Source organism: Sarcophilus harrisii, chromosome 6, assembly GCF_902635505.1.
Source record: "Sarcophilus harrisii chromosome 6, mSarHar1.11, whole genome shotgun sequence".
In the NCBI taxonomy this organism is placed as follows: Eukaryota; Metazoa; Chordata; class Mammalia; order Dasyuromorphia; family Dasyuridae; genus Sarcophilus; species Sarcophilus harrisii.
This window is the reverse complement of record NC_045431.1, coordinates 210,107,548-210,123,699: the sequence shown is the minus strand read 5'-3', so window position 1 is coordinate 210,123,699 and position 16,152 is coordinate 210,107,548. Positions and strand designations below refer to the sequence as shown.

Sequence of the window (16,152 nt, the reverse complement as noted above, 5' to 3'; positions counted from 1 at the left end):
AGGTCTATTTTAAGTAACAATTACATCCACTCTCCACGGTTTTCCCACCGCTTCAAAAGAATTTAGCTCCAGTTTGGAAAAAGGAAGCTAAGACTTTTTTCCAGAACCATACTTTTGATCCTCCAGACATTTCTCTGAAAATTTTGAAAGATAATGTGGTGATGTTAATTTCTCCATGCACATCATTGATTACAAAATGAAAGGGATAACCAGGATCCATTGATGAGCTCTATTTTTTATAGCTCATATTTATGGAACAACGTAATTACTAAGCTTCGTTGATTATTTCTGAAGCCTAATAACCTTAGCAAAACATTTAGCTTCCACTATGATTTGTGGTCTTTTCTGCTAATATAGGGAAAAGGTCTTTGTCAGTGATTTAAAACATTCTTTTTCCTCAAAATTGATATCAAATAAAAATAACACTGACTCAATTCAGAATTTCTGTTAAGTTTTAAACCTTACAAGTCAGTTGTTCCTTACATCTCTGAACAGCAGGAAACTGTTTAGTAGAATAGCAGCTTAAATGGGCAGAACAAGATCAGGAATACTACAACTAAAACTTTCTGAGAAATTCATCGCTGACTCAGTTTTTCCTATCAATTTGCTGACTCAAAATATTTTATTGTCCCATTTTGACAGAGAAGTTGTATCTGTACAATGCTAAGAAAACCCATCAATTTTTAAAAAGTCAATTCTTTGAAAAGTGTCACATACCAATGGTTTGGTATCACGAAGACAGGGCAACTGTAAAGTGACACATCTTTATATTCAGTGTTATCTGCCACCTTTCCCATCTTCCTCTCTTGGCAAAGCCAATTTCCAAGCCTTGTCAATTCCATCCTTTCTCTCTTTTTTCTACCCATTGCCATAATCTCAATATGAGTCATCTTTATTCCTGTCTCCTTCCTTAACCCTTCATATTAAATCAGTAATTGATTTCCCTAGAGTCTAGAGAGGTAGTATGATGTAGTAGAAAGGATGCTCAATCTGGCATCCGAAAAATATGCATTCAAATCTCACTTCTGATTTAGCGGTATGACAATGAACATCATTTTATTTCCCTGAGTCTCACTTTCCTCATTTGTAAAATGGGAGTAAATAATATCTGTAATAAAACTGAGACAAGATCTGTGATTTCCTTAGTGAGAAATCTTAGGGAATGAAGGAAAGAGAAGAAAGGAAGGAAAAAGGAAAGAGAAAGAAAGAAAGATGGAAAGAGGAAAGAAAAAATAAAGAAGAAAAAAAGGAAAAAAGATGGAAGGAAAAAAGAAGGAAGGAAAGATAAGGAAAGAAAGAAGAAAAGAAGAGAGGAAAGAAAGGAAGGCAGAAAGAAAATGTATGTATGTATATACATATATACATACATATATTTGCATATATACATATATATGCATGCATGTGTGTGGTAAACCTCCCTGTTTTACTGTCAGATATGTGAGACAGGTTTACAAGAGCCATTTTACACAGACTGCTCAGGTGCAAGGACAGAAGGCTTGCTTATAGTCACATAGATGATAAGTGTCAGAAGTGATGTAAACTCAGGTACTCTTGTCTCTAGAGAACAGAACTTGGAGCAAAGAATAGTGATTGCAAAGGAAAATATTTAGTTTGAGATGAAGAAGAAAAAGGAGGAAGAGGAGAGGGAGAAGGAGGAAGAGGGAAGAAGAATGAGGGGGAAGGAAGAGGAAAAGGAAAAGGAGGAGGGAAGGGATGAGCCATAGGGGTAAGGGGAGGGGAAGGGGAAGGAAAACAACTTTTAAACAATTAGATACATTCCAAAGTGGAAAGTCTGGCTCCAGTGGTAATTGATCTCCTCTCATTTTCTTTGAGAAGAGATCAGATGGTTCCTTGTCTGGAAACTTACAGGAGGCATTCTTTTCTGGCACAGAGTGAACCAAATGGCATGAGATGTCTTCCATCTCTAAATTTCAGTGATTTGTGACTACAAGGTAAAAACTCTTCTGACCATCCCATATCTGTGAAATTCTGAACTCCTTGAGGGCAGGGATCCTGATATCTAATCCTTAGCTTTCCCCTGGGGTTATGGTGCTCAACACAAAATAAGGACATTATTGGATGGAGTTATACTGCATTTCAATCAATAGGTTTGGCATTGTGTAGACCTAGCTTTATATCAAGTCTTCATTTATCAGTCAGAAAATTAGTCAGTTCATTCCGTTTGCAGTCCTATTGCATACCTCAACAAGCCCCTGTAAGATCCTAACAAATATAACACAGCCATAGTGCACTCTAGCTGCAGACGGGATTAGCATATTGAGGGTGGAGGTGAGAAGTATGGCAGCTCCAAAAACCCTGCGAAAAAGAAAGCAGAAAAGAAGGGAAAACATTACTCTAAGGATCTCACACTTTGTGCTCACAAATTTACATTTCTGGAGTAAATTAAAAATCTGTTAGAAATTAACTTTGACACAGATGATAAACATTAAAAATATTCTGTACTTTATTGAGTGATTATTATTCCAGGGATTCTTGATCCCATGAACTCTGTTATTCCCTTCAACAAGGCAGATTCCAACCTGTGACTGCCCATCCTGTGTGACTTTTCTGCATATCCTCTTGTAAATTTGCCACAGTAGGACCACTCAACCTAGTAGGTCCCTTCTTCAGCTTCTCCTGAATCTCAAAGATACCAGTGGATCATGAAAGCTGTCCATTTGTCATTCCTCATCCTCACTGGGAATGATCAACAACTTCAAAATAGAGGAATGGATCATATTTCTTTAAATAACAATTTATTATTCATATACATTCATGAAATGAGTACACTAACATTTGATTAATATCATTTGACCAATGTATAGATATAGATATGTTTATAAATATATGCATATATGCTATGTAAATTATATATATACACACATAACTATATATGCATGTACAATGATGCTATTCAGGCATATTTCAATACTACATGTTATAAAGGGTATTTTATATATATATATATATATGAAAAAATACATATATATATACACATAAATGTATGTATATATTGTGTGGATGTGGGGAGATACACACACACACACACACATTTGGGATGAGATGGAATCCTATTTTTAATGCTGAAAGAACTCCTACATGAAATCTCTTTTGAAAAGGCAGCAAAAAAAAAAAAAAAAAGCCAAAGGAAGGAGGTTCAAATCTGCTGACCACATTGTAGGCTTGTGACCTTAATCAAATTTTTGGAACATCATGTCCTGCTTTGGTGTAATTATGATTATTTAAGCTTGTCCTATATCCTAGCCCTTGTCCCATATCACTAGATTACAGTGATAAAAAGATAAAATTGTGAAATTAAAGACTTTTGGGACTGCAAAGAACAATTTGATAGCATTATTATTTAAGTTAAAATGAGGTTCCTATTATACCATCATTACCATTGTATGTTTTTTTATCTATCTATGTAAACATAGTTTAATACGTGATTTTGGAAGATTTTGACAGAAGTGTAGTTAAAACCTTATTATATCTGCAAAAGAAAAAATAAAACAATCCTTGTTCTTTTTTAAGCATGTTATAGTGATGCTCAAGCTATATCAGGAAAAAAATACATTCTTTTAATTTAATAATACAAATAAACCAATTTGTTCAAGATATTCAGGGATGTAAGATCTCTCATTGCAGGCTTTGTGCTTGATACAAGTTTGATCAGACCCAAGATGGACCTCCCATTCAACCTTTAATCATGATAGATCATGTGGTAATAGTCCTAATTTGTATAGATGGGCACGTTAACATGTAACTGTTTAATGACTATAGGATTAAACATCATTGACCAGTTTCCAAAGTATAAAGATTAGCCCTAGGAATTGCTGAATAAAGAAAAAAAACTGCAATCTATCTCTGATTCTCATTCTCTCTATCTCTCCCCCCCCCCTCATTCAGTTTCCTAATGTAATCTATTTTTATAGCCTCTCTTCTCTGAAATAAATATCCACTCTACATGACAACATTATTCTTTCTCTATATAAATATGCTTGTCCTGGATTGAAGTCTATGCCTTATTCTCAGATTTAAAATCTTATTCTCAGATTTAAAATCTTTAATTCTCAGATTTCAAAACTGTATAATGAAAAATTGAAATCTAGTTCTGACTCCACCAGTGACCTTAAACTAGTCACAACCTTTTCAGGTTTCAGTATGTCAAATAAGGACTTGGACAAGATTATTTCTAAAGTTGCCTCCAATGAGTTTAAATAACAAGTGTAAAAAAACTGAACTAAATTCCAGATTATGAAAAGAACTGGCAAGTGTGGTTCATTAGCCAATATGAAGAAGCTCTGAAAAATTAAGATGAATGGGAGAAAAGCCAAAGGATTTGATAATGACATTGTTCCACCCTTCCAAAAAGGAAAGAAGGGAGAATTATTAAAATTATTATTATTATTAATGAGTTTAACTTTGATTCTTGATATTTTTGATATTTATTATTAAAGATATAACATGACTATTTATAAAGGAAGTTGTAATCACCAAGAAAAGGATATTCCTTATTTTAACTTGATCGGCTTATAATGTATTAGACTCATAAATCTGATTTTAGAAACAAAAAATACCCCAAATTGTAGATTACTGAAAAGCTTCACATTTAAAAGTGAATGTGTATATGAATATTATTAATGCTTTCTTCCAGAAGAAAGCCAGAAAATGTTGGGCATGTAGAGCACTCAACAACATCACCCAAAAAATAAATTAAGACTATCTTAAGAGACAAAGTGACTACTTACTTATATGGAGTTTCAAAATTTGTGTTAAAAAAAAAACTATTAACTGGTTAGAACTAAGACTAAAATCAATATTAAATTAGACAAAAAGTTAAGACAAGAAGATACCACTAATACTTTCCACAACTTCAGCCCAATCTTTTCAAATAAATTATCATCCATGACAAAAATGGGAAAAAGAAAAAACCAAAGTCACTGACATTGACTGTCATTATTTTCTCTAAAACGTTTAACAAAAATAAAGCTGACCAACAACAAAAAAACCAAAAGTACCCAGAAAATATGTGATCTTCTTTCCAACGGGAAAGACATTTATGAAAAAGCAAACACAAGGTTAGAATATAAAATTACTTATAAAAACTTATGAAGGCAGATGGCAGAAATTATGATCAATATCTCCTCATAAAATATTGAAAAACAGCCTTCATAAATACTGATAATACTCCATCTGGATGTAGATATCTCACTCCATCACAAGTCTATTGGAACTGCCCTGAATCAACTTATTGTTGAAAAAAGCCATATCCATCACAGTGATCACCACATGATCTTGTTGTTACTGTGTACAATGTTCTTTTGGTTCTACTCAGTTCATTTAGCATCAGTTCATGTCAGTAATGGGCATCCACTCAGTTTCCAGTTTCTTGCCACTACTAAAAGGGCTGCCACAAACATTTTTGCACATGTAGCTCCCTTTCCCTCTTTTATGATCTCTTTGGAATACAGATCCAGTAGAGACACTGCTGGATCAAAGGTTATGTACAATTTTATAGCCCTTTGGGCATAGTTCCAAATTGCTCTCCAGAACGGTTGGATCAGTTCACAATAGCAATAATGCTATTGATTAAATTGAGAGGGATATCTGATATGTTGGATGACTTGACAAAGTACAAAATGAGGCAAATATAATAAGATGAAACCTAATAAGAATATATGTGTATGTATGTATGTAGATATGTGTGTATTATGAGGTTTTCAATTGTAACATTACATGATTTTATTGTGTATATTGTATTACAGTATTTATAAAACTCTTTCCTCATGATAACTCTGTGAAGTAGGTAGCTCAACTATTATTTATAGATGAGAAAAACAAATCTCAGACAAGTTAAGTAATTTGCCCAAGAAAAAATTTCCATACCTTATAACGTTTAATTTGGTCAGCCCAGATCTAAATATTACACTAAGTTCTGGATACATCATCCAATAAGGTCGCTGATAAACTATTTCATGTCTACACAAGAATGAGCAAGAACTAGGAGAAAAATAGGAAAATCTGTTGAAGGAACTAAGAATGTTTAGCCAATGTTTGACTTAAAGTATTAAAAGGAATATAGAAAAAAGCTAAGAATTGTTTCACTTATCCCTAGAGGATAATGCAAACAAATGGAAGTTGTGTAGATCCACCCAAAGAGGAATTAGAAGCTTTATGAGTTTGTTGAGTTTTCCATTTTTTAAAATCTTTAAACAGAAGAAAACCACTTATCTTGGCTGTTGTAGAAGACATTCCTATTCTGATGGGCATTGAAAAAGCTGACCATTGAGTTTTTTTTTTCAAATATGACATTATATGATTTTATTTGTATATTGTACTTCAATATTTGCAAAACTTTTTCATCGTGAGAGTTCCGTGAAGTAGGTACTCAACTATTATTTATAGATGAGGAAACCATATCTCAAGCAAATAATCTGCCCAAGGTAAAACTCCATCAAGTCTTCTGTCTCTAAGACAAGTGCTTTTTCTCCTTCACCCCACTAGCATTCTGTTTTCTGATTTTATTTCTTCTCTTTCTTTAAATTTTATTTTAAATTTATGAAATAAAACAAGCATTTTTATAACATACAATAGAAAGATGATTGTACCTGACACTGTAAATTTGCTATGCACAACTTGCTATTCCATTCAAATATACAACAAAATTATCATGTATTTTCCCTTTTTTTCTTTCCTTTGCCTTTTTCCACTCTAAAGATGGCTATTTGTTTATTTTTTTAATTTTCAACAATTTTTTTTCCTTTGGAGTGCTCTTTATTTAGATTTGAAGGATCTTTTTACCTTCATTCTTGCAATTAACCTAACCAAGTAGAAAAATACTGTTTAGAGAATTAGAAGATATGGTTTCAAATATGTGTTCCACTAATTATTAATAGCAAATTATTGCACATTACTGAACTTCAGTTAACTTAATTGTAAAATGATGGAGTTAAATTTAAAATTCCATTCTGGTTCTAAAAATCTATGATTATAAAATTTTGGAGTCCTATTTTGTGCTCCACGCTGTTTTCACCAGAAGTATAAGTTTGAATGGACATTTTTAGGACTCTCTTTTAAAATGTACACAAAAGTGGTACTACTGATATACTAGTACTATAGCAGTGGTGGGGGGAACTCTAATATGACTTCTTCTAAGTGTATATATTTTCAATACCAAGAAAATTCTGTTTTCTATAGTGAAATCTAGTCGTGTGTTTTATAGAAGAGGTACAAAGTGCCTGATGAAAAATAATACATAGGGGTTCAATTTTTTAATGTAGGAGGACACAAAATAGAACATTTTGAGAGACATACTCTTTGCCCTGGATTGTGCCTTAATACATTTTGACCTCAAGGAAGATCTGAGTTAAAACTCTAGGGACCTTCTTGAATGCTTACATTATTTAAAACCAAAGGTAGTGCTATTAACATTTTTAAGGAATAATAAAATAACAATAACTAATATTTATATAGTATTTACTATACTATACTATTTACATACCACTTGTTATAGTCTACTTACTATGCTAAATGCTTTATAATTATGATCTCATTTGATCCTCACAACAATCCTGCTAGATAGATCCTATTATTATCTGTATTTTACAAATGAGGAAACTGAGATAAAGAAAGATTACTTGACTTGCCAAGGGTCATACAACTAGTAAGTATCTGATGTGGACTAAGATGTGGACTCAAATCTTCCTGACTCCAAATCCAGTGTCAAGGGAAAGACTCCAGATCCACTGTGCATTCAGAAGAATAATAGATGATCAATATGAAGAAAAATAGATTTTGATTTTAATTATGTAGATGGCCTTTGACCATGGCACAGAGTGGGTTCTCCAAATAGAAATGCCAGTGGAAAAAAGCTCTGGCAAGTCATATCAAGTAAATAGTCTTTCATTACATGCCAGGTGGCAACCTTTCTTGGAGGATCACAATTAAGTTTGGAAAGGCCCATAAGCAGAAGTAAGTCCACCAGGAGATAATTGGTTTGGCCACTATAAACCAATGAAGATAATTCTTGATAGTGATTTGATAGTGATAGCACATACATTTCAGGAAATCAAGGCTTTCTGAAATAATTCATATAAATATCAATAGGTAAGTGCTACAAGCTTAGAGCCCATATCCAATATCAGTTTGAGGACATCCCTGTGGTGTAATCCCTTCATTTTATAAATGTGAAAATTGAAGCCTACAGGGGCAATTTGCCCAGACTCCAAAAACTGGCAGAAACTGAACTAGATCTCCATACTACTGCCTAACAGGTGAAATAACTTTTCTCCTTCTCCACGAGTCCATCATAAAAAGATTCCCACATTTCATATCTAAGAACATCTCCTTTCAGTTATTATTCTGATTAGTTTTTATAATCTGACAAATTTACCACAGTATCTTTAGAAACATGCAAGATTTTAATTTACTAAATCATCATTTTTTTTTCATGACTGGTCATTGTATCTTCAAAATCTTTCAACCACTCTGGAGCTACATCCTGTACTCTTACTTTCATTAATTACTATCCAAATCAATACCAGATCCAAGTAATTAGTATTTCTTATAATTAAAAAAACTAGGCATTTAGGTATTGACTATCTAAATATAATTTATGCTTTTTCTGTTCTTATCCATCCAGCCAAAAGAGAAATTTGGATCTCATTTAGTATTAATTAAGGAAATAGTTATGAAATCTTTACTTTGTGGTAGGTATTGGGAGGAAGGAAATGAATTGGACATAGTTTTTACCTTCAAGTAAGAAAGGGATGTGTGTGTGTGTGTGTGTGTGTGTGTGTGTGTGTGTGATATCTATACATATCAAAGAAGTATAAGAAACAAGAAAGGGGAATGATCATTTCTTGCTAAGGTCATCGAAAAAGACTCTGCAGGGAAAGTGGCTTTTAAGATGAACCCTGAATTTAAAATGAACCATATGAATTCAATGATTTCAGTGTTCCAACTGGAGAGGTAAAAAGAATGTGGCAAATTTATGTACAGAGCATGTCACATTCTAATTGTGCAAGAACATGTAATATATGGGGTACAGTATTAAAAAAGCAACTGTAGGAAGGCAAATTAATGCAAGATTCATCATTTTCAGAGAGATGTCCAGTGCAGAGGAGTAGAGAAAGAATAGAAGCAGGAAAATATGTTTGGTAAGAAGATCAGAAATTGTAAAGGAATTATAATAAGGATAAATTAATGAACAAGTACTTATTAACCATCTACTACATGCTAAGTTATTGAGAGATGAATACACTAAATGAAATAATTTCTACATTGCAAGAGCTTACATTCTAACAGTGGAGAAAACATGGATATACATTAGTATATACAGAGTAAATATAAAGAGAATACAAATAAAAAATAGTCAACTACAAGAAAGTTTGTAAGGGATGTCAACAGTATATGGGGGGATCAGGAAAGGTTTCATGTAGGAAGTGGTATTTAAGCTGCATCTTGAAGGAAGAAAGGAATTCTAACAGCTGAAGATGATGGTGAGGAAGGGAAGGGGCACTCCAGGCAAGGAAGATGAAGTACCATGTGTGAAGAGTACATGGAAAAGTCAGTTTGGCTGGATCACAAAGGGTAGGAGAGAGAGTGATGTACAATGAACCTGAAGTCATTAGTTGTAGCCAGATTGCATTGGGTGTTAAAAGCTAAAAAGAGAAATTTATAGTTGATCCTAAAAGAAGCCACTATAGTTTTTTTGAGCAGGAAAGTCATTTGGAAAGACAGATGGGAAAGACCTTGTGAAAGAAAATTGTCAGAATTTGGCGATTGTTTACAAGCCAAGGATAACTGAGAGAGTAAAGAGCAATGATAATCCCAAGGTATGAAGCCTGAGTGAATGGAGGAAATAAAGAAATTAGAGGAGATGACACTTGAGAGAGAAGGGGTAAAACTGTTTTGATATGTTGAGGTTGTGATACTGAAAGGTCATGCAGATGAAAATGGGCTTTTAGAAATACCTAAAATACTAGTATCCAAGGAAAGGGTTAGAGTTAGAAATAAAGATTCAAAGACAGAAAGGTAATTGTTAAAGCTATTATAAAGGATGAGTTTACTGAGGAAGAGGTGTATTGCTAGAGATGAGAAAAGTGCAAAATGTAGAAACTTGAAGAAGACCCTCTTTAAGGAGTATTTTTTTTAAGGAAAAAGAGGGAACCAGAAGAAACATAAAAGAAACAATTAGAGAATTAAGAAAAGAATGTAGCCATGAATCTATTAAAGAACAAGAGGGTTTCCAACACTTATGGCATAAATATCTATGATTCATGTGGTCCTGCAAGCATTCCTCCACTACCATCTTCCAAGCAACAATTTGCCTTCAGAGAAGAAATAAATCATTACCTGCCTAGACTAGTGGCTTGGGATATAGGGGAAAGTTGCTATATGTTTTAAAGTATTCCCAAGATGTGCATCTATCTCTCTTACCCTTTCCTTCATGGAGATGGATAGAACTTAGCTAAATGGTCTTTTACTCATTAAACACTTAATATGAAATGATGGTCAACAAGTCATTATGATAATTGTGCCTATCATAAGACCAAACAGAGGTGGGAAGTGGTGGGAAGGACTGATTCGATCATCATGAATGATGGAAGCAAGTGACTAGTCAGCATATAGTTGCTAGATATTTGAGATGGAGCAAGAAGACCTGGAAAAATCCCAACATTCTTATTAGAGCTAGTCATTATATGGGTCAAGCAATGTAATTCAAGCAAAGTGGGTTTCTGTGACATAAATTTGGTCCTCTATCCTGATGAAATTAACCAGAGAAATACCAAATCTTTGAACATTTTGAACTGGGCATCTCAAATTCAGTATGTCCAAAAGAGGAATTATTTTACTACCCTTTTTCAAATTTCTTTCTGTTTTTGAGATTCTTGCCATCTATAAAGGCAGTCAACCAATTTTATTATCTTTAACTCCTCACTCTCATTCATCTCACATATTTATTCAATTGTTAAATCTTCCTATTTCTATCTCTCTAACACATCTTCATTCAGATGAGTCTCTACCCTAGCTTAGACTCTCATTTCTCATTTGGACTAATTTGATATTCTCCTATTTGGTCATCCTGCCTCATACCCTTCCTCACTCTAATCAATCTTCCACATAACTGTGAAAATGTTTTATAAAGGATAGTTCTGATAGTATCACCTTCTTCAATAAACTTCATTGACTCCCCATCACCACTAAGAGCAGATATAAACTACTTTGACATCCAAATCTTCATAACCTGGATTCTTCTGGCTTTTTCAGTTTTCTTTCACTTTATTCTTCTCCATTCACTAGACACTCCAAATATACAGGTCATCTTGGTATTTCACACACACAAGATGCTTCATTTATGCCTTTCACTGACTGACCCCCATGCCTAGAATGCACTCCTTCCTCACCTTTATGTCTCAAAATCCCTAGTTTCTGTCAAAATTTAGCTCAACTATTCCCTTCTACATGAATGTCTTCCTAATCCCCAGATGTTAGTACATTCACTTCTAAAACTATCTTTTATTCATTTTAGATGTTTTATGTATGAGCATGTTGTCTCTCTGTTACAATGTAAGCTCAAAGAGGTAGTAACTACCTCACTATTACTTTTCTATCCCTAAGACTTAGAACACCATCTGGAACATAGCAAATAATCAATATGTGTTGATTGACTAATTCATAATTTGATCAAGGCATATTATTGGTCCCTAAAAAGAAATGAATATGAGAGAAGCCTGGGAGAACCTCGATAAACTGATAGCAGGTGAAGTAAATAGAAACACAATGATCTCAACAATGGAAGTCCATGGCTAAATTTCTTTCTCCTATCAGAACTGCTTATTTCTTCTCAGTGTATCTGTCTTTTACTCATTAAACACTTGATATGAAATGATGGTCAACAAGTCATTATGATAATTGTGTCTATCATAGGACCAAACAGAGGACAGAAGGACCCTGGGTTGCCACTACCCTTGAGGTAAGTCAAGTTCAAGAAAGATCTCTTTTGTTTATGCATCCATCCCAATAACCTTTTTCATATACTAATCATTTCTCTTTGAGAGTTTTTTAAAATGGGGACAGACTGCTGTTGTATGTATTTTTATGTCCTTATAAGACTCCCTAACTGTCTCAGAGTAAGCATAGATTAACAGCCCTGGACAAACAGCCTTTCAGAACACTCCTGTGGATAAATCCTCACTTGAGATAGTTGACAAGTTCAAGTATGTGGCCCATTTTGGCTACATCCACATCTCCTCCAAGTAACACTGCAAAATCTTCTAAATTCAAGTCCCATCAGATCTCCTGTCCATCAAAAAAATTACCTTTCACTCTGGAAAAAGTAATCTATTGTGGTCTGCTTCCAAAATTAAATAGGTGATGGATTGTTCCCTTAACAAGATTTACCACTTATAAATATTTAACATGGTTGAGAATATTATATCACAATTGTTTTACAGTCATAATTCTCCTTTTACCTGGTGCTACCCAAGGACAAATGAAATTAAAACATTCTCCAGTTTTAATGGATAGTGCAAAACATACAAATTCAGGCCTTTATTATTTCCCACTTGAACATGATTCTCCATCTCCAATGTCTGGGCCTTTTCTACTAGTGTTCCTCCACAACTGTAATATATTCCCAACCTCAGCCTCTTAGAATACTTTGCTTCCTTTAAAACTCTATCCATGACATATATTTGAGTCTTTTCCTGAGCCCCATAACTTCTGGTGACTCCCTCCCACCAAATTATATCATATTTATTCTGTTTATAATTATTATCTTTTCAAATAAACAAACACTTCTTGATATCAGAGATTGTTCCATTTTGAGTTTTGAATTCCCAAAGTGACTAATGAGCAGAAACTTAACAAAAGCTTGTGTTTTGATTGACAGTAAGAGTCAAATGGTATAACATTTGAAAACATAAGTAAATCTCTACACAATCATAAGTGTAATGCAACTGTCAAGTATAATTCTTATTATTTTTCAAGTACCTAAATGAGTATTTTTAATGAGCTTTTAAATGTCATATTTAGAATATTTGGTGAGAAAAAATTCACTAATGAGAAGTACATCATTTTTACCATAAAGCAGCTTAGTATAGTAGATACTAGACTAGTACAACTAAACTTGAAATCAGGAATCACTGGGATTGTATAATAATAGCCAAGATTCATATATTATCTTAAATTTTTACAAAGCACTTTACAAATCATATCTCATTTTATTCTTGCAACCTTAGGAGGCAAGTTTGGGCATTCTTCATATTTAACAGATGAGAAATTTGAGGCAAAGTTAAATGACTTGCTCAGCATCACACAAGCTAGTAGCTTTTTGAAGCCAAATTTGAACTCAGATCGTCCTGATTCTATGCCCAACACTCCATCTATTGTCTTACTTTAGCCTAAAGTAGGAATAGAGGATTATGGATTTAGTTATAAAGTCCCTGAGAAGTCATTCTAGTTCTCCCAGCTGTGTGACTCTGTTCAAGTGACAACTTTTCTCATCCTCAGTTTTCCTTACTGTAAAAAGGGGAATAATAGCATGAACCTCAGAATTATAGGAAGTTTAAATAAAGTGCTTAGCATATTTTGCAAATCAGTCACTAAATCAATAAACATTTACCAAATACTTACTATATTCTGTGGACTGTGTTAATCTAGGGATACAAAAAGAGGCAAAAGGCAAAGTCTTCTCTCAAGGAGCTTATAATCTCACGAGGGAGATAACATATAAATATATACAAATAAGCTGTTTATAGAAATTCTAATTGATATATAAAAGTCAGCTGTTCTCATGACATTTAAATCATGATGCCAGTTCTCTAGGATGAGTGCATATAATTAGAAAATGTTAAACAAATAAATAAAAATACAATATAGCATAATGTTAATTTGAGCATTTCTAGGTCAATATGTAATGGAATAATTTTTAACTTGACATCTCTGCTCTAGACAACTTTCTAAGACTGTAAAAGGAAGAGAAGGTACTAGTCTGCCCTTACTGTGAGAGTTTTACTCATTGGGAGTTGCCTATAGCTTTGTAATCAAAGGTCCACTTCCTATCTATTATCATAAGTATTATTTTGATTTCCATTTCCATATTTCTAATGTTATGACCACTGCTAGCTAATATGTATTACCCAAATATTTTCCAAATGTGGGAAATATTAAAGAACTAAAAATATTAGGGGCACAAGACTTGTTAAAAATTAAATGCAGCACTGCTGATGTATTACCTGGACTTTTGGTAGTAGGAAGCAGAGGTGAGAGCTACTGCTAGGAAGAGTGAAGAATTTTAGCTTTGAATGTCACAAATTAGTACTCTGTATTGTTAAATTCACCTTACTTCTTCCCAATATTTTGAAATGTCTAGCTGCATAAGGCCCATAGCATTCCCAGGTATGGCCCAAATCAAATTAAAATGCAATTGGAACATTTTAACAAAACAAACAAAATACAGTAAACCGTAGACAAAATATCATATTTGAACTAAGTCAATTTGTGCCTGGCTGAGATCCTTATATATTAGTGACATTCACTTATATTTAAGTATAGCACCATGTGTAGATCACATCAAGAAAATTTTATTCCCCTTTCTATTCTTTGGTTAGGGTCAGGTTATTCATGTAATTATGCATTTTCCCCCTCTAGAATCCTCCATTTTAGATTGGTATGGGAGAATTCAGGGAAAGGAGCAAGGAATAGGTTATCATTTGCTTTTCAGTATAACACTAGAAATCATGTTTTTGTTTGATTTCAGGTGATCTGGAAGTAAATATTTACATACTATTTTTAGGTTTGTTTTTATTTAATTTATTCGTTGAGATAATGTCAGACCTGCTCATTATTTCTCCAAAGGGTAATTATTTAATTTACTTTATAATAATGCAATTTGTCTGATAATGTTTCCAATGTCTTCTTGCATTACAGAAATCAATTCTCTAGTTTTAAAACATTTATTAGTGACTCCTGAAAATTTTAAAGTCTTTTAGAGTTTCTCTTTTATCCTAAAATTGGAAATAATATATTATACCTCCAGTATCTTCCTTAAAGAGTTGTTATGAGAAGCAAATAGGATGTGTGTAAAATAACTGTAAACCTTAAAGCCCTTTATTGTTATTTTATTGTTTCATCTTGTTCAATAGAATTTAGATTAAAAAGGCCCTATCACAAGACACTATTGTGCTCTTATATTTTTTTAATATTTCATACTCTACAGACTATAGTTTTTGTGGACAAAATTAATGACTTTTGTAATTGAAAAAATATACTAGAATTCTTCTGTAAATCTCACTGAAAGAATCTAACAACTCCAATAGCACAAAGGACAAGAGAAATGATATGGACTTCAGCTTGTTCCCACATGTTTGATCTTTATATTTTGAAAGTTTTTCACCTTATGTAGCTTGAAGACAATGAGCATTTGAAATGGTGGTATTATGGGCTGTCAGTTCTGTTTGTAAAAATGCTCCAATTCCAGTAGATCTTATGAGCTGAGTTCTCAAGAATATTTTGAGGCCTTTTTATGATATAGGAATTTATCATTTGTTACACTTCTAAAGACAACGAAGTACCATAATTATTTTCATCCCACTTTGGGTTTTTTTTGAGGGTTCAGATAAAAATGGTTCTAGAACAAATACCTGTCTCATTATTGTTCCTTTACATTTATCTCCTATTGGTTATTACATAGGTGGGGAAAAGTTGCTTTTTATAATGGAATCAAAACATTAGGAAATAATCTATTTGTTGTAGCAGTGAAAAGCAGCTTTGATACAATTCCTCTAGCAAACAAGACAATAGGGAAGAATTTTTACCTCATTTGTCTCTACCTAATGGTCATCTTACTGTTATCACTACTGATGATAATAATAACCACAATAATAATAAAATGTTTTTGTTATATCTTAGTTCTATTTGTTTCTAAAGACAGTATATAACTTGGAATAGGAATGCCACATTTAGAGAAAAAATCTGATTTCATACTGGGAAGCATATCCTAGGAATGAAAGTGATTATCACACAAGGAATTGAGTGATGTAAAATTTGAAAAAATTGTAGATCAAGGTTCTCAAAAACATTTTGACAGCACACTTCCATTAAGAGGCATTGAACAAAATGAGAAATAAATCACAAACTATAGTAAAC

The 16,152-nt window shown here is 33.1% G+C and overlaps 1 protein-coding gene across 1 annotated transcript in view; it reads right to left on the bottom strand.

Moving 5' to 3' along the window:
• Positions 1-16,152, bottom strand: part of SLC17A6 (solute carrier family 17 member 6) — a 53,577-nt gene that overhangs the window by 22,603 nt on the left and 14,822 nt on the right. Inside the window, exon 4 of the mRNA XM_003773636.3 lies at positions 2,202-2,316. Within this exon, the coding sequence (XP_003773684.1) occupies positions 2,202-2,316 (115 nt within the window). The remainder of the gene's footprint in view (positions 1-2,201; positions 2,317-16,152) is intronic.